At 43.9% G+C, this 27,146-nt stretch overlaps 1 protein-coding gene across 2 annotated transcripts in view; it reads left to right on the plus strand.

Annotated features, from left to right (window-relative positions):
• Positions 1 to 27,146, plus strand: part of DNER (delta/notch like EGF repeat containing) — a 293,984-nt gene that overhangs the window by 225,188 nt on the left and 41,650 nt on the right. Inside the window, exon 8 of one of the 2 annotated variants that reach the window (XM_075937623.2) lies at positions 20,686 to 20,910. The exons of the other annotated variant lie outside the window; for it this stretch is intronic. Coding sequence (XP_075793738.2) covers positions 20,686 to 20,910 — 225 coding nt within the window. The remainder of the gene's footprint in view (positions 1 to 20,685; positions 20,911 to 27,146) is intronic. 2 annotated transcript variants of the gene reach the window in all.

Here is a 27,146-nt window from a genome sequence, read left to right on the forward strand (position 1 = left end):
CCCGTTGTCTATGCAACAGATGGCCTTTCTCGAAACACATTGCTGTCATCTGATCTGAGACCTTCAGTGTCGGCTCAGAGATGAGGGCTAGACTTCATGCACAGTGTCTCTTGGGATGAGTGCCCTTGTAACTTTTCTTCACAGCTGGGCCAGCTGTGAGCATGGCACGTCCATCACCTCCCATGCCATCCTCCTAACTCCGTGGGATCTGCCGGAAAAAGAGAACCTGCAAAGACCTGCTGCAGGACCAGATGGCCTGCCTCCAGTCCCTCATCCGGGGGCTCGATGGCGAGCACCAGGAGTGGGTCCCTGTCTGGGAGGAGTGCCAGTCTGACTGGGAGTAGCAGAAGGCCACCTGGGACCAGATGTTGAGCCACCACAAAGCCATGTACTCCTCCCTCACCTCAGTGACGGAGCGCATGGGCTTGTGTATGGAGTGGGCCACCAGCACTATTTCAAAATAATTCTGTGCTATTTCAATGATTCCTTGCAGTGTGGATGCGCTATTTTGGTTTTGTTATTTTGGGAGTTATTTCAATTTTACTTATTTTGAAATTATTTCCTAATGTAAAGATGCCATGTGATTTTGTCAGGTCCCGCCTGGTCATTCTCTAGGTTGTCTTGAAAGGTGAAAAAGTCTGTCAGTCTCAGCATAAAAGGTTATTGGAGCTCTAAAAGCAGTCAAAGTTCTATCTATATGAAGATGAACACCCACGAACCAGAAACACAGTTCAGACAGCATATGATCATAGGTCTTGTTTCTAGCAGCCCTGACATTTCATGTGCCAGAGTTGTTGGTACAAATGGGGTTGAAAGCCTGCTAAAGCTCCTCCGTTATCTTATCTCTTTTCCAGCATGCTTTTGGATTTAAGATGAGCAAATAATAGGAAATATTGCAGAGTTTTAGGCTTTGGAGCCTTCAGGAAATGGATACTTTCAGTGAAAGTTTATGTTCCGTTTATGGTTCATCAGAGACTATATGATATGCTCAGATATCTAGATAACATTTTTAGAGCAAGTGATTTGTGCACTGGGATTTGTGTTAGTCTAGACTAGCATCCAGATTCGAATGACCTTGGGAAAACATTACTTTATGATTCTGTAAAGGATATGCATGTTACCATAAAGAACATGCACATACTCTCAAAGGCAGAGTGAGCTGAGATGAAATGAACAGAAAAAAGCACTCTTAGGGTATGGCAAAAATACATCCCTTTTTCAATAAAGGGACATATCGAAATTGTAAATGAAGCCAGGATTTGAATTTCCCGTGCTTCATTTGCATAATGGCTGCCACGGTTTTTTTTCAAAAAGTCCTTTTCAGAAAAAAAAAACCGTGGTCAAGATGGGGACCTTTCGACAGAAATGCCCCTTTTCAAAAGATCCTGTAACCCTAAAAAAAAGAGGGTTATAGGATCTTTCGAAATGGGGCATTTGTTGAAAGATCCTCATCCTGACCATGGTCTTTTTTCGAAAAGGACTTCGAAAAAAGCCGTGGCCACCATTATGCCACCATTATGGGAAATTCAAATCCTGGCTTCATTTACAATTTTGATAGGTCTAATTTACATCCCTTTATGGAAAAATGGATGTGGTTTAGATATATCCAAAGTCTCATGCTGCACATCTAATGCATCAGTACATTTCTGTTTCGTTTTACAGGCAGTCCCCGACTTACACGGATCCGACTTATGTCGGATCCGCACTTACGAACGGGGCTTTTCTCGCCCCGGAGCTCACGGGCGGCGGGTCACCACCCGTGTCCTCCGGGGTGAGAAGAGCTTCTCCCGGTCTCCCTGGTCTGCTGGGGGGGTCCAGCAAAGCCGCTGGACCCCCCCCCCAGCAGACCAGGGACACCAGAGCAAAGCCGCCGCCTGGGCGGCTTTGCTCCCGGGCAAACGAGCAAAGCCCCCAGGCGGCGGCTTTGCTCTGGTGTCCCTGGTCTGCTGGGGGGGTCCAGCGTCTTTGCTGGACCCCCCCAGCAGACCAGGGGGACAGGAGCAAAGCCGCGGAGCACGCCTGCAGCGGGACAGACTGCAGGCTGCCAAACTGCAGCTCGAGAGCCACGTCTCGGTCTTTCACAGTTAAAGTGCAGCTCATGGAGCCTCCCATGTCCTCCCATTCCATTCTTCACCTCTCAGACTGGGCTCTTAGGTAGTGGAGTCTTTTGCCAGAGATTACTGGTGCCTGCTGGGGGGAGGGGGCACAATTTAAAGGTTCTCCCTCTCCAACAGCTTGAATCACACCCCACCAGGCATATCCCCATTACCCTTAGTGGCCCTCCCTGCAGCTTCCATTTGTTAGCTCCTTGTAAAGAGGCAGGGACAACCAGCTGGGAGCTGCAGGGAGGGGGCAATACACTACCTTTGCATGGAGAGGCAGCTGCTCTCTCTGTTGGCTCTCCTGATGTCTGTGGCTCCCAGCTTGTCAGCTCCAGCAGCTGCTGCACAGAAAGGGGGCTTAGCAGCATTATGTGACCAAGCAGTGCCAGCAAATTATTGCAGAAATCAGGGTAAGGGAGCACATGGACCAAGGTGCATCCTCCACATCACTTCTGCTCAGCAGGGATGGAAGTCTTGGGACTTCAGCGTAAGGGAGGCCCCAGCTGGGCCCTGGGGCTTCAGCAGATTCAGGACTGTAGTCTCAAGCCCTGGCAAGTCTGGAGCCCCAGCAGTCATGCCCCAGCTCTCAAACTGCTGAAGGTTCTCCCTTGTGGCACAGAGCGTCAATAAGTCTGGCCTGCCCTGGATTATAGAATGGAGCACAAAAACATTTTCTCTTTTCCGAAAAAACTGTTGCTGTTTAAATGCATCATATGGCACCATGTTGTCATTAGACTCAGTCAGCATGCAGAGCTAGATTTTTCCCTCCAACTAGAAAAACCCTTGGAAGGGGACTACAGAGGGCAGGCAGAAAACTGCATTGTATTCACACTGTGGGTATGTCTACATTTGCAGCCTATTTCAGAATAGGGCTGCAAATATAGACATTCGGAATTGCAAATCAAGCCCGGGATTTAAATATCCCACGCTTGATTTGCATCTTCCCGGCTGGGCGCCTTTTTTTTTTTTAAATTTACAAGCCCGGAATAACTGCCTGCATCTACATGCGGCAGTGAAACGGGCGTTTGAAATAAAGCCCTATTTCGAACTACCTGCTATTCCTCCTGCAATGAGGTTTTACAGGTAGTTCGAAATAGGGCTTTATTTTGAACGCCCATTTCACTGCCGCGTGAAGACATGGGCAGTTATTCCGGGCTTGTAAATTTCAAAAAATGGCGCCCGGCTGGGAAAATGCAAATCAAGCGTGGGATATTTAAATCCCGGGCTTGATTTGCAATTCCGAATGCCTACATTTGCAGCCCTATTCCAAAATAGGCTGCAAGTGTAGACATACCCACTCTGACTTTTTGAGTCATCTCCACTAGTGAAGAGAGGTTTATGGGACTACACATCTAGAATAAGGTCAGAGCTAGTAGATGTCATATTATAAAATATAGTATGCCTGCTCTGGCTAATTACATGTTTACTTTTATTCCATTTGAGATGGTATTTTTCTCTCTCTCAGTCCCAATTTGTAAGCTTTTCTTTTTTTAGGGAGACTGAAGAGACTTTTGTCTAAGTCAAAGAATACCTGCTTGGAAGTTGCAGATCTTCTCTTTTTAGAGTGCCCTGACATGATTCATTTCTAAAAAATACGATCAGCTTCCAGTGTAGGGTTGGGTTCTTGCGCTGTTGCCTTTCTCCCACTGTACCCAATTGTAATCGCATGTTGAGAGGAGGCCTTTCTTTCTGAAGTGCTAATTCAGCACAATTCAGGAAAGGCAGGCCAGTGGCTAGGATATGTTTTAAAAACTAAAGGATTGGAGAATTTGAAGCTGTGATAGGAGCTAAACCAAGCTCTTTACATATTTGCATCAGGTGAACATTTCCAGGAGAAATGGAAAATATAACTTCATTGCAAAAAGGGAAAAAGAGAAGAGCATGAAATGGATGACACATGAAGAGATGGGAAAGGAAATAATGAGGAATCAATTGAACATGGTTCATTTATGTTCTACAAATGAGATATATATTTTAGAATTCAGGCAGAGATCTGTGTGTGTGCGCGCGCGTGCACTTACAAAGGAAAATCATGCCTCACCAGTCTTTTAGAGATTGTCTATGCGTCTGACTAAATCTGCACGGTCACAATTGATGTAGTGGTGTTGATTTATCAGGCTTGGTGATGACAAGCTAAGTCAATGGCAAAGCAATCTCCCACAAATCTGTACTCTACCTCCCAGAGAAGTGAAAGATAAGTTGACAGGTGAGCAAGTCCTGCTAGCATAGCATGCCGTAGACACCACTGTAAGTCAGTCTAAGTTACGTAGCTTATGTAACTAAAGTAGCGTAATTTAGATTGGCTTACCAGCGTTAAGGCAGACCAGCCGAGTGTGTTGATAAAGAAGTGGATAAATGAGAATTCCTTATTATAACTCACTCCAATTTTCAGTGGCCTTTGTCCTTGTGAGAGGCAAAGTATTATAAGTCATTAAAAACTGGCTAAGAGGAAGCTAACAATAAATTTTCATCGTTTGAAAAAGATTAACTGAAGTATTGTGCTTTCCATCTGACAATGAAGTACATTTGGTTAAAAATGTTTGTATCACTAGTAAAAAACAAAAACAGCCAGTTACATGAAAAACAAAGTTATTTTGCAGTTTTTAATTGTATTGGTGTTTGACATAAATTTACATTTAGTTTTTCAAGAAAAATGATATTTTAGAGGGGGGGAAAATAGGAAATGTTCACCTGATGCAAATATGTAAAGAGCTTGGTTTAGCCTCATGGAATTTTATTAGTTGTTGTGCCAAAACCTCATATGCGCTGACGGAAATGGTGAAATTTTGCATCTATTCATTATAGTCTCGAATTATTTTTAAGAATTCAGTTAGCAGTCATTGAAGATAGTGAGAGTCAGAGCCCTCCCACAGACAGGGCTGCCGACAGAATTGCCAGGCCCCTGAGCAAAGAGGTGCGGGGGCCTTGCACAGAAGGGGCAGAGCTGGGGGCTAGCCTCCACTAGCCAGCCCTTCAGTGCTGCTGAGCCCATGCCACCTGGCGCTCTGGCAGTCATTGAAAGGGCCCAGCACTGCTGCTGCGGCCGTGAACCCCAGGTCCATTTAAATTGCTGGGGCAATTGCCCCCTTTGCCATCCCTGTTGGCATCCCTGCCCACAGAGAATAAATATTGTAACCAAGGAACCAAATTATCAGATTTATGAGAAATTGGGTGGGATTTTTTCAGTGAAAGCTGTTTATTTGTTTTGGTTTTTTTTAATCTGTTTTATTTAATTAGCAACAGATAGCTGATTTAGGGCAGCTTTCTACATTGTCTGATGGGGAAATTGGCAAACAAGATGAAGAGATCTGTGAGCCATTAGTGATTATCTGTGACCTGGAGACAGGGCAGATACCAAAGGTCTGGAACAGGGCAAATATAGTACCCATCTATAAGAAAGGGAATAAAGACAACCCAGAGAATTATAGATTAGTAATTTAACTCTAGCATGCAAAAAGATAATGGAGCAAATGGTCAAACATCAGTTTTATAAGCACCTAGAAGATGCAAGATACTAAGTAACAGTCAACGTGGATTTGTCAAGAGCAAATCAACCCAGCATCCTTCTTTGACAGGGTAATAAGCAAGGTGGGGGAAGGGCAGCTGAACACACACTGCTGGCTGTAAGAAGGTACGCTCTGCAGGATAGAGAGAAATACGTGGCAGGCCTAATATGGCCCACAAGCTGGATTTTGCCTACCCCTGATCTGGATACTTATGAAAGTGGGAACTACATCTATTGTGTACATCTGATTCTCTTTCCCAAAGTATCTGTTGCTTAGAGAATGCATGATTGTTCTTCATAGCATAAAAGAGGCTGTGAATATATTTGAAAAATATTTTATTTTTAATTTGAACTGTTACTGTAACTTAGTATCCATTTCTTCTTTGGTAATGTAATAATTGTCATTTTACCTCCAATGCTCCCATATCATTCCTAATTATAAAAGCCATCTTATTGCTTACACTATTCAATGCTTTAACTAGTGTGGTCTCTGATGCCCTTTTACATGTCTTGAGTTGGCTAGGATGAATGTCAATTAAAGTTTTACAGCTACTTCCTAATTATTTCTCATTCCCTATAATAGGCATCTCTTTTTTATAGAATGCTAATGAAAATTCCATGGAGCATATTATATTTCCTCATAAAAAGGCTTGGTACAAGAAAATTCAAAAACATTGATCTTGATTCTTTAGTGCTAATCCACATATTTAAAATCTAATGATTTTGAATGTTTTGTCCTTGATATTCACTAGCTTCATTGATTACATTTGGCACATTTCCTAGGATTAGGTCTAATGATCTTCAGCCAAGTTGGTTGTTCACAAATGTCTCAAAAAGCAACCTTGCATTACCGCTGAAAACATTTACCTTTCTTTGTCTTTTCATAGCTGCTAACTGCTCAGTAGCTAATTAATTAAAATTCTCCTATAATCAGAAGTCTAGCTTTTTTTGGCCTGGTCCACACTACAAGTTTAGGTCGAACTTTGCCACATTAGGTCAATTTTGTAAGCAATGAGTCCACACTATCAAGCCCATTCCACTGACTTTAAGGGCTGTTAAAGACAATTTCTGTACTCCTGCTTTTCAAGAGCATTAATGATAAATTTGACCTTGTATGGTCAACTTTAGAGTAGTGCAGACACAGCACTATGAAAGTTGACATTCTTAGACACAGTACTCAAATGTAACCAATCTGGCCAGCACTTTCAACTCTGCTCCTCTCCCAGTGTAAAGGAAAAGCTCCAGTAGAATTTGAATTTCATTTCATTGTTGACCAGCATGGGAAGCAGGGCAGGCAGCACACGTGACCATGAATGCCTAGAGTGACAAACAAGCTCCAGCATGGATGGTGCAGAAGATCCTGGGCCTACTTGCTATGTGGGGGAAGGATGTGTTCAGGCAGAACTGAAGCAGCAGAAGAAATTCTGATATCTACAGCAGAATCGCACAGGGCATGATATAAAGAGGCTACACGAGGGACACTCAGCAGTGCTATGTGAAAATAAAGGAGCTCAGGCAAGACGACAAAGGAGGCAAATTGATGGTCAAAGCTGCAATCTATGAGCAGCTACATGGAATTTTAGGGGGGGCCCAACCAGTGTCCCACAGGAGGCTCCCAAGTGGCACTTCGGGCAGCCTCAGGCAACAACAGGGAAGACGTTGTTGATGAGGAAGAGGAGAAGGAGAATGGTCACAGGCAAGCAGAGCATCCAATCTCACTGGCAGCCGGGAACCTTTTTAAACATTGGAGGCAGTCTCACCTCCTTGCAGAATTTATTGCTACTGACCCTGATGGAAGGGAGTGCACTTCAGGTGAGTTCACATTTTTAATCATGCTACAAGAGGTGTCAAGTATTTCGGTGTGATCTGTGATGGCCCCTGTGCCTATACAGCAGGGCCTCCCCGGAACAGTTTGTTAATGTGTCTGGAGACAGGGAGGGAATCCTACCTGCATATCTCCATAAAGATCTCATAGAGGAACTCTCATCCTTCTCACAAGGTTCCTGGGGAGGCTGCCTTATTACCTCCTCCACAGCAGGACACCTTTCCACACCAAGCCAGCAGTAAGTGGTCTGGCGTCGTTGCAGCACAAAGCATTACAGTCCAGGTTTCCAGTTAGCATCTCCTTCCTGTCATTCTATGTGATTTGGAGAAGACATATATTGTGCTTGGCAACCTAGATGAAGCAGGGGAAGTACTGTAACTGATACCATGGCAGTACACCTCCGGGAACCCCATCACAGCAAAGCCATCTGCTATGTCCTGCAGAATCCCAGAATCACTATCATAGTAGAAGGTATTGATTGCCTTGGCTACTTGGATCACAGCAGTCCCGCTGCAGATTTCCACACTCTGAATTGATTCCCAACTGACTGGTAGCTGTGTGGCGTTCCAAGCTTCTACAAGGCTATTGCCACTCACTTCTCAACTATCAGAGCGGGCCTCCTTCTGGTATTGCTGCACTTCAGGGTGGGTGGAAAGCCATTCACAAAGTTCCATGAAAGTGGCCTTACATATGCGAAAGTTTTGCAACCATTGCTCATTGTCCCATAGCTGTATACCTGCACAGTTCCACCAATCTGTGCTTGTCTGATGGCACGAAAACCAGCGTTCTGTCATGTCAAGAGGATCATCTGCCAATTGCTCCCCTCAAGTGTTTCATACATGTCTGTATTCATGGCCTTCTCACTTTCTTCCTCACTCCTGCAGCTCCTGGCTTGGCTTTGGCCATACTGCAGCATAATGCACAAGGTGTTTGCAGTGTTTGCCACAGCACTTTGCAGCTGTACAGGCTCCATGATTGCCCTGCTATGGCATCTGCATGGATAATTAGAGAAAAAAGGGGGCAAAAAGATTTTTTGCCATTGTTTTCAAGGGCAGGGGAGAAGGAAGAGATAAATGCACCTTAAGAGGCTGATGACATGTACCCAAAACTACCTGATGGCATTGTTTTTGTCCCATCAGGCACTGGGAGCCTAACCCAGAATGCAAAGGGGCAGCAGGAACTATGGAATAGCTATCCACAATGCATCACTGTCAAAGCTGGCAGTAGCCACCCTTGTACGGAGGCACTACATTGAACTCTTGTGCGCAATGGAGACATGAACCTTCGACTTTACAAAATCGGGTATTAAAACGAAGCTTTAATGAAGTTTATCTAATCTCATTATGTAGACTTGGCCTTTCAGAGCTCTTATATCTGAAAACACTGTCTTGCTGTGCTGGCAGTCTACAACAACATATAAGAAATATCACCTCACTGACTATTTCTGTTGTCTTGGACTTCTAGCCATATGTCTATACAAATATTTTTTCGTACTGCTTGAGCAATAGAATGTTTTTCTAATATTGCCATCCCTCGTTGCCTCCTGTTTTATTTTGTTGTCTTTGGTAAACTCTGCATCCTGATATCTTAAATTGTCAGTCGTATACCCATAGTAATCAGGTGGTGTTAGGGCATCTTTTTTGCAGTTTAACTGATGAAAAATTCAGATTATATTTATCTGCAAAAAAAATGTAAAGGTGAAAAGCCCATTTGTACCATTTTATGTTTTTCTTGAGCTGTGCACGTCTAACTTTTTCATTTATTTTTTCTTTTACTGGAAAGTATTGATTTAAATATACAATCAGAAGCAGTGAAAAGTCACTTTCAGTTTAGCTGTTTAATTATATTTTATTCTAGTATTTGCATATATTTAACTCATAAGACTGCAACTGCAGAACAAATTAAGCAAATTCAAAGGTAACACAAGGGCAACAGGCTTTAGAGTATTTAAACCTGCATACGCTATGGAATAGTTTTGTCATTTGAAACATTATCTATCTATTGATCTTCCCTTTTTGGGGAAGATTATTGCAGAGACTGTAGACACATAGCACTGATGTGGGAGACCTCAGATGTTCCTTGATCCTTTTTAATGTAGTTTCAGAGTTAGCAAAGATTCACTGGCTGAGCTCCTCCTTGTAATACACAATTATGAGTTTTTGCTGATTATGCTAGATCTGCCAGGCTTAGTTTGTATAGTTTTTTCTACCTTTTTTTCTCCCTACTGCCTGGCTGACTTTGGGCCGTGAATATGAGTTAATTGATAAAAGCTTGATCTGGTAAAGATGGAGGTAATGTTTGTGGGCCTTGAGAGAGGTCTGTGAGGATGTGGAGGAAATGGTTTCCATCTTCTGTGTCATGCGGTATCTTCAGTCTTCGTCCAAGATATTTGAAGTTTTTTGATGCTCCTGGAATCCTGATGGCAGCAGCAATGAAGAATTTTTGTTTGGGCCTTGCTAGGTGTTTTCTCAGGGCAGTAATCTGTATCTTGTTAACATCTATTACATTTGGAAGGCAATACGCAGAATCCACTGCGGGGAGCAGACATTGTCTGGCTGTAAGGGACAGCTGTGGTTTTCCATCCACTTAGCACAATTTAAGGAACTGACTTTGATCTATAAAACATCAGGTACTGTAGCTGAGGTGCTTACTGCTTGAAATACTACCTGTCCCAGTGATTTGCCAGGGTAGTTGAGATCAGTTGCTGGGCTCAGGCTGGTTAGTCCCTAGATTTTAAATGTGATCAGGCTGATGGCCAGATACTCTCTCTGCAAAGGGCCCTCAACTCTGGAATTAATTTCTTCCTCTGGTTTCACAGACCAAGGAAATATGGGCTACATATTTCTGTGATCCTTATGTGACTATGTGGGGGAAGAATAAGCGCCCAGAGCAGTCACAAAAGCGTGCATTTGGGGAACAGTTGTCTATGCATGAAGGGATCATTCAAGTTCATCCATGTGCCTGGGATCTCCAGAAGCCTGACCTGTGTGCCCAGGATTTTCAGATTTTTCCTGAAGCTCCCATTGATGTGGGTAGCTCCACATCACCTCTATAGCAGAGCAGCATGGAAAACATAAAGCACTTATGTATTTAATATGCTTAGCATATGTAAATCCATTCCCTGTTGAGCAGAGATTTAAGTGCATGAAGCATATTACCAGTTCCGACCAAGCAAAACTCATGGGACTGGCTTAAAGACCATGATATTTAAAAAGTAAATAGATTTTCACCTGCCTTCTCAGATTTTTTACAGTTAGTTCAAGAGTATTTATTATACTGAAGTTTGAATAGTTACTGTGAAATATTTATTTGTATTCTGATTCCTTTTTTTAGTTAGCTTGAAAGGTTATGGCTGTGAATGTTTGAAAAAACACTTTTCCCCTGCTCTGGCTGGGCACATGTAATGAATTCTGATTCTTCTCTCTAAAGGAAGCTTACAAGAGGTAAAAACTTGGACAGGTGGCGAGGGAGGAATATGAAAACATTGCTCGAGCATGCCTTGGAGGGGAAGACAACCTAGTGACTGTGGGAAAAATCAGAAGGATTCGATGCTTTTTTTTGCCTCGGTCTTCACAGCCAAATCAGCTCCCAGACTGCTGCACTGGGCAGCACAATATAGGGAGGAGGTGAGCTGCGTTCAGTAGGGAAAGAACAACCTAGGGACTATTTAGAAAAGCTGGATATGGATAAGTCCAGGGAGGCAGATCTACCACATATGAAGGTGCCGAGAGAGTTGGTTGATGTGATTGCGGAGCCACTGGCCGTTATCTCTGAAAACTCTTGGCAATCAGGGCAGGTTCCAGGTAATTGGAAAAAGGCAAATATAATGCTCACCTTCAAAAAGGGGAAGAAGGAAGATCCATGGAACTGCAAGCCAGTCTGTGTCACCCCAATCCCTGGAAAAATCATGGAGTGGGTCCTCCAGAAATCCATTTTGAAACATTTGGAGGAGAGGAAGGTGATCAGGAAAAGTGAACATGGATTCACCATGGGGAAGTCATGCCTGACCAACCTTAATGCCTTCTGTGATGATAAAACTGGTTTGGTGGATATGGGGAAAGCAGTGAATATAATATACCTTGAATTTAGCAAAACTTCTAAAACAGTCTCCTATAGTATTATTGCTGGCAGATTAAAGAAGTATGGTCTGGATGAATGGACTATAAAGCAGATAGAAAACTGTCTAGATCTTCAGGCTCAATAAGTAGTGATCAACGGTTTGATGTCTAGTTGGCAGCTGGTATCATGCAGAGTACCTGGGGTCAGTCCTGGGGCCAGTTTTGTTCAATATCTTCATTAATGATCTAAATGACGAATTGGTTTACACTTTCATCAGGTTTGCGGATGACACTAAACTGGGGGGAAAGAGGGAGGGTAGATGTACTGGAGGGCAGGGGATAGGGTCCAGACCTAGGCAAAGTGACCTAGACAAATTGGAGGACTGAGCCAAAAGAAATCTGATGAGGTTCAACAAGGATAAGTGCAGAGTCCTACACATAGGATGGAAGAATCTCATGCACTGCTACAGGTTGGAAACCAATTGTCTAGGAAGCAGGTGTGCAGAAAAGGATGTGGGGCCCAAGAAACTGGATATTAGTCAGTGTGCCCTTGTTGCCAAGAAAGTTAACAGCATATTGAGCTGCATTGGTAGTAACATTGCCAGCAGATCGAGGGGAGTGATTGTTCCCCTCTATTCAGCACTGGTGTGGTCACATCTGGAGTATCATGTCCAGTTTTGACTCTCACACCCCACTACTGAAAGGATGTGGGAAAATTGGAGAGAGCCTAGCAGAGGGCAATGAAAATGTTTAAGGGGTGGGGACACATGACTTAAGAGGAGAGGCTGAGGGAACTTAGCTTATTTAGTCTTCAGAAGAGAAGAATGGGGAGGATTTGATACCTGAAGGGGGGTCCCAAAAAGGATAGAACCAGGCTATTCTCAGTTGTGGCAGATGACAGAACAAGAAGCAATGATGGTCTCAAGTTTCAGTGTGTGAGATCTAGGTTGAATAATAGGAAAAAACTATTTGACTAAGAGTGTGGTAAAGCACTAAAATGGGTTGCCTAGGGAAGGGGTGGAATCTCCTCTATCCTTGGAGGTGCAAGGTGAGCCTAGACAAAGCTGTGGCTGGAATGATTTAGTTGGGATTGAACAGGGGCTTGGACTAGATCAGCAGCTCCCAAACGCTAGTCCGCAGACTGGCAGTGGGCTGCAAACCTTGCCTGCAGGCCACAGCAGATTGACAGGCCATGCTCCCAGCTTTTAATTAGCCCCGCCTGCAGGGGTTCCCCATAAGGAATTCTCTTGCCGTCCACTTCCCCACGCAGCAGCAGGGTGAGTGGGGTAGCTGGCAGCCGGGTGTGCTGCGGCTGGAGCCAGGGCCGTGGTGAGGCTGTCCCTACTGTGGCAGCTTCACCATGGCTCCAGTTCCAGCTCCGGCAATTGCTGTGTGGTCCAGCTGGCAGGGCCATGTGGAAAGCGGCTGCAGCACTTGAGGGGAGCATGTGGTGGGCAGCTGGGGCCTGCTCCGGCAGCAGGGAGGGAGGGGCTGGGGCCTGCTCCGGTGGTGGGGGGAAGGACAGGGGTAATAAGGCTGGGAGGCCGGGACCTGCCGTGTGGCTGGGGAGCATGCTCTGGGTGGCTGAGGCCTGCTCTGCGGGGGGAGGGAGGGATGGGGTTGAGCCCTGCTGCATGGCGAGGGGTCTGGGGTCTGCCATGGTCACGTGGTGGGGCGTGGGTCTGGGGTCTGCCATGGTCACGTGGTGGGGCGTGGGGCGGTCCTGTTCTGGAAGGGGACCGGGACCTGCCATGGCCGCATGGAGGGGGTCGGGGCCTGCTCCGGTGGTTGAAGCCAAAGCTGCCCAGTGGATAGATGCTCTGTTGACCGGGGCTGAATAACATAATATGGGAGGGGCGCATGAATCCGGGTTATAATGTATATTGGGGTTGGAGCACGGGTACATACTTGGGTGAACTGGCAACATTTTATTTGCATATTTATTATTTGCATAATGAATATACAAATAAAATATTGCTGGTCCACCAAAAGTTTATGAAGAACTTGGCCGATCCTCGGTATAAAAATGGTTGAGAACGACTATATTAGATGATCTCCTGAGGTCTCTTCCAACCCTAATTTCTATAATTCTAAGGTCACATAGCAGATCAGTGGCAGGACCAAAGAGTAGAGCCCAAGTTTGCTGAAATCCAGTTCTGTGTCCTATCCACAGAACCATGCTGTGGTTAGTAGGTGTCTTTCATAGTTGAATGAATGTGTCTGAGTAGAGGTACCATGGGTCTTATTCTACTCCCGCTTACACCAGTGTTCCTGTAGTCATTAACGTCTTTTACATAAATAACAAGGAGTCTATGGCATCCTGAAGACTAATAAATGTATTTGGGCATAAGCTTTCATGGGTAAAACCCACTTCATCAGATGCATGTATCTTTTTACCTACAAAAATTATGCCCAAATAAATCTGTTAGGATACATCTACACTTGCTCCCTAGTTCGAGCTAGCAATGCAAATGTAGCCGACCGAAATTGCTAATGAAGTGGGGATTTAAATATCCCGCTTCATTAGCATAATCTTATTCCGCTCAACAGCTGATTTGAACCAGGACATGTGCTTCGGGACGCGTTAGTTCGAATCAAACCCCTTGGAGCGCACTTCCTGGTTCGAATCAGCTGTTGAGTGGAATAACGTGTGGGCGAGATTATGCTAATGAAGCACGGGATATTTAAATCCCCACTTCATTAGCGATTTCGTTCGGCTACATTTGCATCCCTAGCTCGATCCAGGGAGCAAGTGTAGACGTACCCTTAGTCTTTAAGGTGCCACAGGCTTCTTTCTTGTTTTGCAGATGCAGATCGACATGGCTACACCTCTCAGACTTTTTACATATTATGGCAGACCAAAGGCAGTGGGCTGCAGGACTTGGGTGAAGGGCAGGTACCTGGGCATGTGGATTTATGTTCTCTGAACAGGCTGCCAGAGACTGCTGCTCAGCCGTCAGGTTAGGTGGGCACCTGAAACTCATTAGGAGCCAGCCTGCAGTGCAGCCTAATGGAACACCTGCCCTAAGTTAAGGCCTGCTGGCTGACTAGAAAAGGCTTCCCCTCAGGCAAGGAAGGGGAAGAGGGAGGGACTGGAAAAGAGGAAGCCCAGAGCGGAGGCAAAAACTGCAGGCTGCAAGCAGGAGAGGATTTTTTCCAAGATACCAGGGATGAAGTACTGAGGGAGCAGTTGGGGAAATGACCTAGGGAGGGGCTGCTATTCAGTGGGGCTAAGGGCAAGAGCTCCACTAGTGGCTGCTACTTAGGGACCTTGGGTGGGACCAGGTTCCCCCGCACTCCTCCTCCTGGCTGGTGGGCCACCAACAGGGAGAAAGGACCTCTAGACCTAGTTTTTCACTCCAAACTAGAGACTGGCCTATGATGAAAATGGCTTATGAAGCAGGGTTCTCTCATCTCTGAGAAAAACATGAGGCAGTGGTAGGGTTACCATGAGCCATACAAAAACCTGCAAGGAAGCGCAGGATCCAAGGGGTACAGCCTGATCGCCTCCACAATATTTAGACTGTGGACCTTGTTCTGATCTCGGTTACCATGAGTCATGCAATTCTTCTAAAATCAGTGATATTCAGTGCTGAAACTGCAAAAGCTGAATGCAAAATTTAGCTAATAAATTCACATGTGCATATACACACACACACACACGTAGTATATTATAGCTCTAGTGTCAGCAATGTTGACTTAAATAGACATTATAGGCGATCACAACCTCTGAGAATCAGGCCCTAAGAAGTGTTCAAAAATTACTGCTTGTAAGCTAGCCACTTGAGTCCTGGGTCCATGACCTGTGCTCAGGCCTGTAAGTACCAGTCTAGTGGCTCCAACCAAACTGGGAACCCTTAGATCAGGGCAGGCAGCAAACAAATGCAGTCCCACAGTCAACAAGGCCTAGGCCCTGGTTCAGGGCGGGGTAGCCAAACAAATGCAGCCCCAAGGTCAGTATGGCCCAGGCCCTGGTACAGGGCAGAGCAGCCAAATAAACACAGTTCCCCTGGCATGAGTGGGAAGGGGAGACTGCCACCCAGCATGTGGAGTGGCAGGGGGGACTGCCACTCTGGCTGCCACTGGGGTCAGCAGGGATCCAGCCTGCAACATGCTGACCCACTCTAAAACCTTATGAGATCAGCCTGACAGTCGTCGGCTTCCCCATGGCAACTGCCTAACTCTCCCTCAACATCTACCTGCCTCCACGTGGTCTGCTGGTTCTCAAGGTCATGGTAGTCTGAACCTTAGGCAGGGTGTAGAAGGTCTCCTCTTTGGAGCAAGGGCCCAGCAATCTGGGCCAGTCCTCAGCCTTGCCAAGGTTCTCAGGGCCCTCCTGGTTTGAGAGCTGAGGGCAGGCTTCTTCCAGTGGATGAGGCCCTACTGAGCTCCTGGGCTGGGCTGGGCTGGGCTGGGCTTTTATGCTCCCTGATCCACCCCTTGGCCTCTGTGGAGTTAAAGGGGCAGGATGCAGCGTGGCCCACCCAGACTTGGAGAGGGGTTCTTCCCGGGGTCGGTGAGTGGTCCCCCCTACACTGCTCAAAAATTAAATCCTCCAAAACTAGAAAATACTTTTGAAAGATTGAGCCTTTTGGGTCTTCCATTAAATTCGTGTCCGAGCATAGACCACAAGTAAGCAATTCTTTACTTCTAGACTAGTACAGTAGACATTACTGTCTCTTATCATTAAAACGTCCACTGCTAAAGAACAAATAGTATGATTTGAATATGCCGTTGTATGCTTGTTCCTTTCTTGGTGCACATGAAAATATATTTTCATAAACTGCTTTTTTTTTATAGTTCTGCTTTTAAAATGTATAGCAATCTTTGTCAGGTACTCTCTCTTATTGCAGTGATAAAACTACAGAAAAAATAAATGGCTATTTAATTCACTTGTGTGTTTGAATAATGACTAATTATCATGGGAAAAAAAGCAAAACTCAAAACTTGTGAAAATGCCCTGCAAGTAACACATTCTGCCAGGATAAAGTGAATTGTGTTGCTAATGAAATATAGACACCTGAAGTATAAAATGACATTGTTCTGAGTAATATTACCTTCATGATCAGTAACAGATAGCAATAGATGCTACAATACATGTACTGAATTCAGTGTTTTGTGTAGCTAGTTGTGTCCCTCACAGGCTTAACAATCTTGTAATATATTTTGTAATGCAAAAATCCAGGCCCACCGATGGGAGGTGGGAAGGTAAAGGGGGCACTTGCACTGTGGCCTGGTATTTCAAAGGGGCCTGGCACTGCTCCTTTTGCCTGAAGTCCCACCACTTCTCTTTTCTGCCAAGGTCAGACACCATTTTTCCTCATTTTTTTTATGAGACTTCTTCTATGGTTTCTTGAATAAACTTTTTATTTTCACTTTTGAATTTCAGGCTCAGAAGCAGAAAATATCTGTGTCAGTTCCTGCTCTGTTAGTTGCACAGTCTGGGTATGTCTACACTACAACCCTAGTTCGAACTAGGGTGGTAGTGTAGACATACCCTCTCTCCTCTTGTCTTACGCTACGTCTACACTGCAGGCTTCTTGTTCAAGAACTGTATTGTGCAAGAGTTCTTGCGCAAAAGGTCTTGTGTAAGAGCACTTCCACACTGCCATGTGCTTTTGTGCAAGAGATGTGTTTTTGCGCAAGAGCGTCCATGGCAGTGTGGATGCTCTCTTACGCAAGAAATCTCTGATGGGCATTTTAGCCATAGCGATTTCTTGCTCAAGAAACCCCTGTTGCCCATCCACACTGCCTTCTTGTGCAAGAACTCTTTCATAAGAGGGCTTGTTCCTTATGGGGAGAGGAATAACTCATGCGCAAGAAGCCCTCTGTTCCGACGCTTTACTGTAAGTGTACTTGCGCAAGAACGTGCACACAGTGTAGACATTCCACAAGTTTTTGCGCAAGAAGGGCCATTCTTGCGCAAGAAGCCTGCAGTGTAGATGTAGCCCTAGAGTGTGTGTTGTCTCTGCTATTTTCCACCTCTAGTCTGCGGCCATTGGTTCTGTCATTAGTATGAGTCAGCTTCTGTTTTGCACATTTCACTGTAGCAAAGTAGTCTGCTCCTGTGATGATTCTGAGCAGAGATTTAAGTCTAGCTTGTTGCTGGTTTTGATTTCTTGTTGTTCACAGTGTCTAGTATGTCAGCGCTTTTAGGTGCTGTGCTTTAGGTGCTGTCCTAGATCTTGACTATTTTTGGTACTGAGCAGTTTTCCCACTGATAGGGAGGTTAGATATGTTGAATTTGAGATGTGATGATAACTAAGGGTGTATTGTATTTAAATTGGATTTTATTTTTATATCCACCACTGCTTTATGGCACAAGAAAGGTTTACTGAGTTGGCACCAGAAGTTCAATATTCTTCCCCTTCTCTTTTTTTTCTGACTAGCTTGAAAACTGCTATATGATTAGTTGATTTCCCTCCTGAATTTCATTCTGTACTAATATATATTTTCATCTGATTACCTAATAGGAAAAATGCTTCTTTGAACTAATACTGTACATTGAAAGCGGTTTCAGCTACTCTTAAGACAGAGAGCTGTATGGTCCATTAGACCATAATGAAAGCAGCATGATCAAGTGGACTAAATAACTCATGATTTTTCATCCTGTTGTGCCACTACCCTCGTGTGCTTCTATTTTCTCCTTCTGCAGATCCAGCTATACTACTTGCCTGCCCCCCCATGAGTACTGTGAAACCTGAGTTACTAAATATCTGCATAGCACTTTTAAGTGTCATAGTCCTAAGAATAATATACAGTGTCTGAAGAAGAGAAAACATCCACCTTCTATCAGGCAGAGTAGACTGTTGACCATTTAGCAGATCTGCACATTTTAGCATAAAACCTGTTTTTCTTGTGGCCCAGAAAGCTTTGAACACCTGCCCTAAAATGTTCACCTTTAAATAGATTAGCCAACATGAAACAACCCCCTGCCCTTCCAACTCCACTTCACACTTCTGCAGTTATTGTACCTTAACTTGTCCAAGCATTCTTTTTTTGTGTCTTCTATCAGAACATCACCCCCCCCCCCACACACACATTTGTATAACTTCCTCTGTACTTCTTCCACAACATAGTCTCCTCCATTACGTCGGATCCGCAGTTACGAACGGGGCCCTCTCCCTGGTCTTCAGCAGACCAGGGAGAGGAAGCAAAGCGGCGGAGCACGCGGGCAGCGGACAGCCCAGACGTGTCTGGGCTGTCCGCTGCCTGCGTGCTCCGCGGCTTTGCTCTGCTTTGCTCTCCGTCTCCCTGGTCTGCAGACCAGGGGGACGGGGAGCACAGCGGCGGAACGTGGGGGCAGCGGACAGCCCAGCGGAGACCAGGGAGACGGGGAGCAAAGCAGAGCAAAGCCCCGGAGCCCGAGGGCAGCAGGACAGCCACGGCACGTCTGGGCTGTCCCGCTGCCCCTTGCTCCGCGGCTTTGCTCCGGACGCCTGTGGTACAGCAGCTGGGGCGCTGCCGATTGGTCCCGTAGTGCTGCTCTGGGTGCTACTGGACCAACCCGGCAGCACCCCAGCTGCTTTGCCCCAGGCGTCCTGATTTAGCCACTGCTGGTCAGTTTCAGCAGCGGCTGAATCAGGACGCCTGGGGCAGAGCAGCTTGGGTGCTGCTGGGTTGGTCTAGTAGCGCCGAGGAGCGGCGGCGCTACTGGACCAACCCAGCAGCACCCCAGTTGCTCTGCCCCAGGCGTCCCCAAGTCAGCCGCTGCTGAAACTGACCAGTGGCTGACTACAGGAAGCCCCTGCCCTGGGCTTCCTGGAATCAGCCGCTGATCAGTTTCAGCAGCAGCTGACTTGGGGATGCCTGGGGTTCTTAAGTTGAATCTGTATGTAAGTCAGAACTGGTGTCCAGATTCAGCCGCTGTTGAAACTGATCAGTTTCAGCAGCGGCTGAATCTGGACGCCAGTTCCGACTTACATACAGATTCAACTTAAGAACAAACCTACAGTCCCTATCTTGTACGTAACCCGGGGACTGCCTGTATACGTATGTTCCTGTGAATACATGCCATAGTCTTGCCACCGCTTGCACTGTTCAAACCTGGCTCTTCCTAGACCTAGAGTATGGTTTTATTAACAGGGAAATTAACAATAACACAACATGAACTCCAACCCAAGCCTCCTTATTATACTTGGTTGTTCTCACCACTCATATCTCAGGGATGCTCTGTCTAGATCATCTCTAGGGAACCACTCTTGCATCTCTCAGGTAAATTCACCGATGCCACAAACAAATGTGCTACAGGTTCTATGACAGCTGTAAGTCAATCAGAAAATGGGTGTAAGTGATAATTAGGTGTAACTTGCACCAACTTGGTACTCTGTAATTGTGGTCAAGGAATGTGATTTACACAATAAGCGGATAGCATGAAGGATATAGTGGGAGAAGTAATTAAAAGGTATGTTAAAGAAATGTTCCACATCCCAGTTATTTGAGTCAGTTTCTGATATGAGGTACAATAACATAAATCCAGAGTAACGCCCCATCTAGCTACATTACTAAACTCAGATCAGAATATGTTCTAGAATTTTTTAGTGTTTGTTACTGTTATTGTTCCAACATCCCCAATGTTACCCACCCTCTAAATTTTATTACAATTTTTACAATATTATATGCTCTACTTAGCGATTGAGTGCCTGAAGGCAAAATGAATTAAAATACATTTAAAAAATCTTAAGAGTATTGAATGTTTAAAGATGACACTACTGCATGCTTTCCATCACAACTCAGAATATGTTACCTTTGTTTTGTATGTGCACACAATGCAAGTTACCCTCTTATAACACAAACACATCATCACCATTTATGATTTGAGGATTAATTTGGGTCCAAGATACTCGTAGTTGTTATTATGTCTGCTTCCATGAGGTCTGATTTTTCACTCTTTCCTCTGTCAACCACTGAGCTTCTATAATTGCTTGAAATGAATGACACTTGATGTAAGATTCTGAAAAGATGTTTGAAATCCTGCCACATCAAAGCAGTTACACTCCTCATGCGTGCAATAATGTCACAAACATGTCAGCTGCCTGAATTAACATTTTTTTGCATGCTTCTTTGTTTCTGTAACTCTTCCACAAAATCAATGAGAAATACTAAAATGTGTAATTATCAATTACTGCAAGTTCTTGTTTTTAAATAGCATGTGTAAAGAACTTTTACTTATAAAAATCATCTCTTTCCAACTAGGGTTTTTAGGAGCCTCTTGTGAAGAGAAAGTAGACCCCTGCGCTTCATCTCCCTGCCAGAATAATGGGACCTGTTATGCAGACAGACTTGCCTACTCCTGCAGTTGTGGTCCTGGATTCACAGGGTCTACCTGTTCTCAGCCGATTGACTTCTGTGCTCTGAATCCTTGTGCACATGGCATTTGTCGCAGTGTTGGAACCAGTTATAAATGCCTCTGTATCCCTGGTTTGTACCAACCAGTTCCACATTTTATAAATCTTTCAATACTTCTTACACAGCTTTGGATATATAGTTTAAAATTACTTCCTTTTTTCTTTTCAGTATATATTACACATTGAGCAGATGTTCTATCTGTTTAGAATAATGATAGGAATCTACACATTCCATTTGGATAATCAGAAATTGCAGGGTAAGCACTGAAAATACACACTGAGTTCCATATGGGTTGGTTTGTATTTACAGCTGTACTATAGAACAGAAGTTTGCAGTGTGAGGATTTTTAAGGTGAGGCATCAAATATCAATAAAATGAAATTTAGGGATGGGAAGGCTTGAAATTAGCTATTGGGGAAGTACTGGAAACAAGAAAAAAAATAAATGTAAACCACTCACAGGTGCTTAGTTATCTCTAAGAGCCCAATCCTACAGCCTTTATTCACACAAGGAATCCTTACTCATTGATTTCAGTGGGACTGCTCTGTGAGCAAAGATAGCTGGATCAGGTGGTAAAACTGCATATGATTATACAGGCAAGAAATAAACGGTTTCTGGATTGAATAAAAAATGAGATTTTTTTCTTCTTTCTGTAATTTTTCTCCCATTATGAGAATTCTAGAAGTTGGGGGTAAGCTACTTCCCACAACCTATGGGGGTTTTTCCCCTCCTGTGGTTTCTGTATACACAGAATTATCATAAGAAGAAATTACTGACAACATATTCCAGCAGTGATATCTACATATACAGAACTATTTAAGCGAATGTAGAGAAGGCTCTCCAGAGAAAAAGGCAGAAAAGGAAAAAATATTCTATCTTCCTCATTGCTACTAACCAACCTTACAGAATAGCAAGGAGCAATCCAGGTTTTATATGCGTAGGAAATTAACAATTAAGGCAATATCAAGGGCAGCAACATTTTTGTAGTCTTTTAAAGTTAATCTAGATTGGAAGTACAGCCTGCAAAACTGTATACTTAAAAACTACAGCTACAGAAGAAAAAACATCCTCCTTATACTAGGCAAAGCAGTATTCCGTTGACCACTTTGGATTCTGTGTTGAAATGTGCAGAGCTACTTTTGATTCCTTGTGGAAGATGTATACACTTGTTTAATTGTTGATTAATTTATCTACAGATGAACATGTTAAAGGGCAGATGTACTCAGCTTTGCTTGTCTAGAAATCAGTGGTGCAATTGAAAAGATCCAGCGTGAGAAAATGATAGTGCAGTATGATGTTTGCCTTGTGGCATCACCTCACCATGCCAACATTATTATATATTGATATAATGCTATGATGAGCAGGTGGCAACATTATTATCTGCAGCTCCACTCAGCACAAAATCTATTCTCTCCTTGTCCTCTCTTGATTTCTAGGAAAACAAAGGGGGTAGGGACTCCTCGTTCACCTTTTTTTCTCTCCTTCCTTCCTGATTTCCTGGCCAGATGTGGAGGGATCCCATAAGCTGATCCCACAATGGTCAGTGCAAAGTATGATGATGATGAGCTTGTGAACTGAGGCTTGCCAATAAATCTTCAATTACTTAGCCGTCCTTGTGCTACTTTGTCATATTGCATGAGATATGCTAGTGCTCCTGTGAACAAAGCAAAAGAAAGAGATTAGATTAACAGATTCTCTGAGATCATCTGTAGATACAGAACCTCAGTAAGAGTAATATTATTTTAGATGTTTTGATGCCCTTCTTCTGGTCTGTGTAAAGCATGACAAGAATGTTCAGCGTATCTAATCTGAAGTCTGTGTTTTTATCCTACCTTATTGCTGTGCAAATGATGAGAGCTGGAAGGAAGCAGTTTCGCACAAAAGAAAGATTAAGTCAATATTTTGGTTAAATTGGATGGACTGAGTGATAAAATATTGGTGGTCCGAGGAAAAAAGACCATTCTTTTCCAGCTACTTCCAGTTTCAGATAATTTTATGGTGTGGTGAAATTTGGTTAAGTGGTCATTTTTCCTAACAAGAGTGAATTGTCTGAGAATACTGTCTTCAATACTGGTATCTTGTAAGACAGGTAAAAAGGTATTGATTTGTAGAATCAAGAAACTTCCCAATTTATTAATTCTTTTTGGAATTTGTCCATTGTATGGATTTTACAATTAACTGCCAGTCTCTAGGAACACTACAAAGAATTTTGAGTGGTTTCTGGTGAACAGTGCAAGTGAACAATTGCCTCTAGATACAGTACTGCAGCACTTTTGTATGAATTAGAAGATGTTGAAATAATCTTTACCATTTAACAACAAGTATGTGGATTTGAACCATCACATGAAGTGTTTGGATGTTGCAAGAGATGACACAGTTGTTCACACGTCAATAGAAGCTAATTTAAATCCTATACTGGGAATTTTGCAGTGTTATAGTGAGATAAGATGGGGATATGAAATGGAAGATGATGCTATCCCAGGTTCACTAGTCAAACTAATGCTATGATAGGGCTCACATGCAGTCCGGTGGACATAAGTGTTCAGTGGACACGGACACTGTTTAGTTGTCTAGGGATGTTAAGAATCGAGTAAATAGCTAATCGTGTAGCCAATAGAATTTCTATTAAGTACACGATTAGTTGCTAAGGGAAGAAGCCTCTGGGAGTTATCCCCTGGCTGAGCTCTGCAGTTTAGATGTAGTAAGAGCCAGGAGGGTAGGCGGCCCAGTTCCTACTACATTTCAACTGCAGAGCCACAGCATGGTAGCTCCTGAACCTGACACAAGCCAGGACTGAGCCGGGCTTGCTCAGTCCAGGCTCGCACTGTGCCAGCAGCCACTGTCTGCGAGGGTGGGGTTTCCAGCCCCAGCCGTCATAAACAGAGGTTGCTCCAGCAGCAACACCTGTTTGTGACAAGCCTGGGCATGCCTCAGGCAGAGGCTGCTTCACAGCAGCTTCCACCTCCCTCCGCCCCGCCCCACTGCCTCTGATTGAGGCAGCAGCATGGGGGAGGGGAGCAGGTGGCACTGCGGAGACAGTGCTTTTAAGCCACAGACACAGAGGCAGCAAAGGGTGTGGGGAATTCAAGTAATTGACTCAAATACCCCATAAGCCTAGGCTTTTAGGTAGTCAACTACTCACATACATCCCTGTAGTGGACACCAGTAGTCTTTTGGACTAGTGACTGGCATTTTGAGAGAAAATAGCGAAGCTTTTGTCTATCATCTGCTATGAATTTTGTATTTCAGGAGGTGAAGATAAGCCTCTCAATATCAATTTTCCAGTTATATTCTTTGAAGAATGTAATTGCTTTATTGTTAGTTTGCATAATAGAGGAATCCCATGAGAACAGGTTAAATTGGGTATCTAGCTGAAGAGTAGCAAGTCTAATCATAGTTAAATGTAGCTAACATATCCTATTATATAAAGAAGCAAACTAAAACTTGTATCATGTTGCTAATTATTTCCACATCTGACAAAAATATCTCCTTTTGATTGCAGATAGGAGAATTTGCCAGGTGCTGTGTCTGTAAATTCATGTGCTAGAACTAAGAAGTTGATGAGATTTTAATATGAACCCCTTTCCTTGCTGATTTTTCCCCTCATCAGGAATGAATGGGGGTGGGAATGAACTGTGTGGATATAGAGGAGACACCAGAAAAATCTAGCGAGGGAGGGAGCAAGAAGTGCGGGAGGAAATAGACACATTGGCAGTGGTACTCCATATATTGACTGTCTTGCCTGCACTCTGTTAGCAACTTAATTCATCAGGCTAACAGAAAAAGGCAGCTTTTCCAGCCAAGTGATGACAGAATGGAACAGCATTCTTGCAGAGGAAGGTGAGGGTAGTGATGGAAAGGAGGGCTGCAGAAATGGCTGAAAAAGAGAGTGGTTCTTTGTGATCAAAGGGTTTCAATGCTTCACAAAACCTTTTGATCTTTCAGTCGTTCCTGATGCATCACTAAAGTGTCATCTTGGAACTAAAGATGTAGGTATTAAAATGTCAATAGCATGTATGCTCTGGAAGGTTATCTTTCAGTTACTGATAGGAAACAAATGCTTTAGCGTTACAAACTGCAATACGCAATGTATAAAATGTTAAATGTCACCTTCTACCTTTGCATTATCTGTGGGCAAACATGCCAAATCAGCCCAAACCTCTGCATCCCACGGTAATTGACTGCTCCGTGGAAAATTAAATGGGAAAAAAATCACTACTTTTGAGATTAGTGATGTAAATCTCTTTGTGGGCTTTTTATTTCTTATTCTACAACTCTTTTATGTTATAGAAACCTATTTTTATTTAAACAGCACTCACATGGTAAAGGTTTACCAGATTGGAATCAAGTAAACCAGGCCCAGAAATTAAGTACAAGTCTATCAGATGGAAGTCAATATTTCAGATGTTTTGTAGCTCCATGTTGGTTACTTTATGCAAAGTGTTTAAGGAGCTGATTTGCATTCATGCAGATAACTTGCATATGGCCATAAAATTCAGGTTTAAAAACTTGAGTGTATTTGGTGCTGGTGAAAGGGGTAAGATTGACAGTCCTTGTGAATTTAGTCCCCTGTTTATCTACTGGGTAACAGAAGGGCAGACTTCCAAGAGGCTGTGCCTTGCCAACATCCCTCAGTGTTGATCTGAGGAGATTTACTCTAGGGATAGTAAAGTTAGTTCAGCCTCACAGTCAGTGGCCTTCCCAAGTCTGCCAGTCTATGCAAAGCATGATAGTGAGTTTGTGATGTGGGAGCTGGAAGTGAGACTTTTCAAATTCATCTCATATACAACAAACATCCATTAGATGGGAACACCTGGTAATCCTTACAGAGGTGTCTCTATGCAGATGGGCGACGTACAGGTGAAAGGCTCTATAGCTCACTAACATTGCCCTGAGGCATGCTGTTTCCCACTATGTAGTGGTTAGTGTGGAATAAAACAGGAGGGGTATCTCAGACTGTCCCAGGCAAGTGCTGTGCACGTAAACCAGGGAGAGAGTGCCAGTGGCTGAGGAGCTATGTTGTCTCTACTCTTACTTTAGCCCCTGCCAATAAATGTCAACATTAGAGAGGGTTCTAGCCATCAAAACTCTCAATCATACAAACTCCCATGAAACCTTATTTAAAAGAACATTCATGTTGCGCTCATGCTAATTTTTGCCAGAATAGGTTGTCAGTGGGGTTTCAAGAAATGATGTTCAGTTGGGTGAGGGTATTCCTGGGTTCTGTTCCTGGCTCTTGGAACAGAGCATAGTCTGGTAGTTGAGTCAGTGATAGGCATAGGCAAACACACTGGTTTGGTAGAGTTGTTCTCCAGTGGATTTGAAGTGGCTCCGATGCCATTGGGTCCTATTCACAGCTCTTCCTGAAGTGACCTTATTTGTGAAATGAGTGAATGATACCTGCTTGGTCCTCTTATTAGGCTTGAGGAGTCAGTAGTACAAGTTGTGAATGGCACAGAACTATCAGCATCAGTTGGTAAAAATGAAGCGAGCAAACCTATGCTCTCCAAGCTCACAGCCCAGCATGACTTCCCCTAAACTACAGGAAGATAGAGATAATCCTCTCTTAGATTCTTGGATATGTACAGTGCATCTCAAATACTGAGACTTTGGTGAGATTACCAAAACCAGTAAGGGATTATGTAACCCCCATTTTGTAACTTAGTGCCTTATTGCTATGTTGCTGTGGCTCAGTTCTGACACCAGTAGCCAACCTGCAAGCATGAAGGTCTCAATTATGGCTTCCACCAGCCTAGCTATCCTTGCAGTTATCCTCCACAACCCCTTTCAGTCTTCAGTTTCCCCATATGTGTCTCTCCATATTTTTTGGCTACCAGATACTTTGACTTCCCCCAAACGATTGTCACCCCAAATGATTGAAACCTGCTGTCAGTTATCAGTTATCTTGTCGAATAATAATAGAAATGTAGCCGTGTTAGTCTTGTGTAGCTGAAACAAAAAACAGGGCTATGTAGCACTTTAAAGACTAACAAGATGGTTTATTAGGTGATGAGCTTTTGTGGGCCAGACTCACTTCCTCAGATCAAATAGTGGAAGAAAATTGGCACAACCATATATACCAAAGTGATACAATCAAATAAATGTGTTCATGTGTGATGTGTGATATGTGTTCGTTTTTTTTATTGTATCCTTTGGTATATATGGTCATGCCAATTTTCTTCCACTATTTGATCTGAGGAAGTGGGTCTGGCCCACGAAAGCTTATCACCTAATAAACCATCCTGGTAGTCTTTAAAGTGCTACATAGTCCTGTTTTTTGTTTATCTTGGGAACACATGCTGCACATAG

The sequence above is a fragment of the Pelodiscus sinensis genome, chromosome 10 (genome assembly GCF_052426305.1).
Source record: "Pelodiscus sinensis isolate ZL-2025 chromosome 10, ASM5242630v1, whole genome shotgun sequence".
NCBI lineage: Eukaryota > Metazoa > Chordata > Testudines > Trionychidae > Pelodiscus > Pelodiscus sinensis.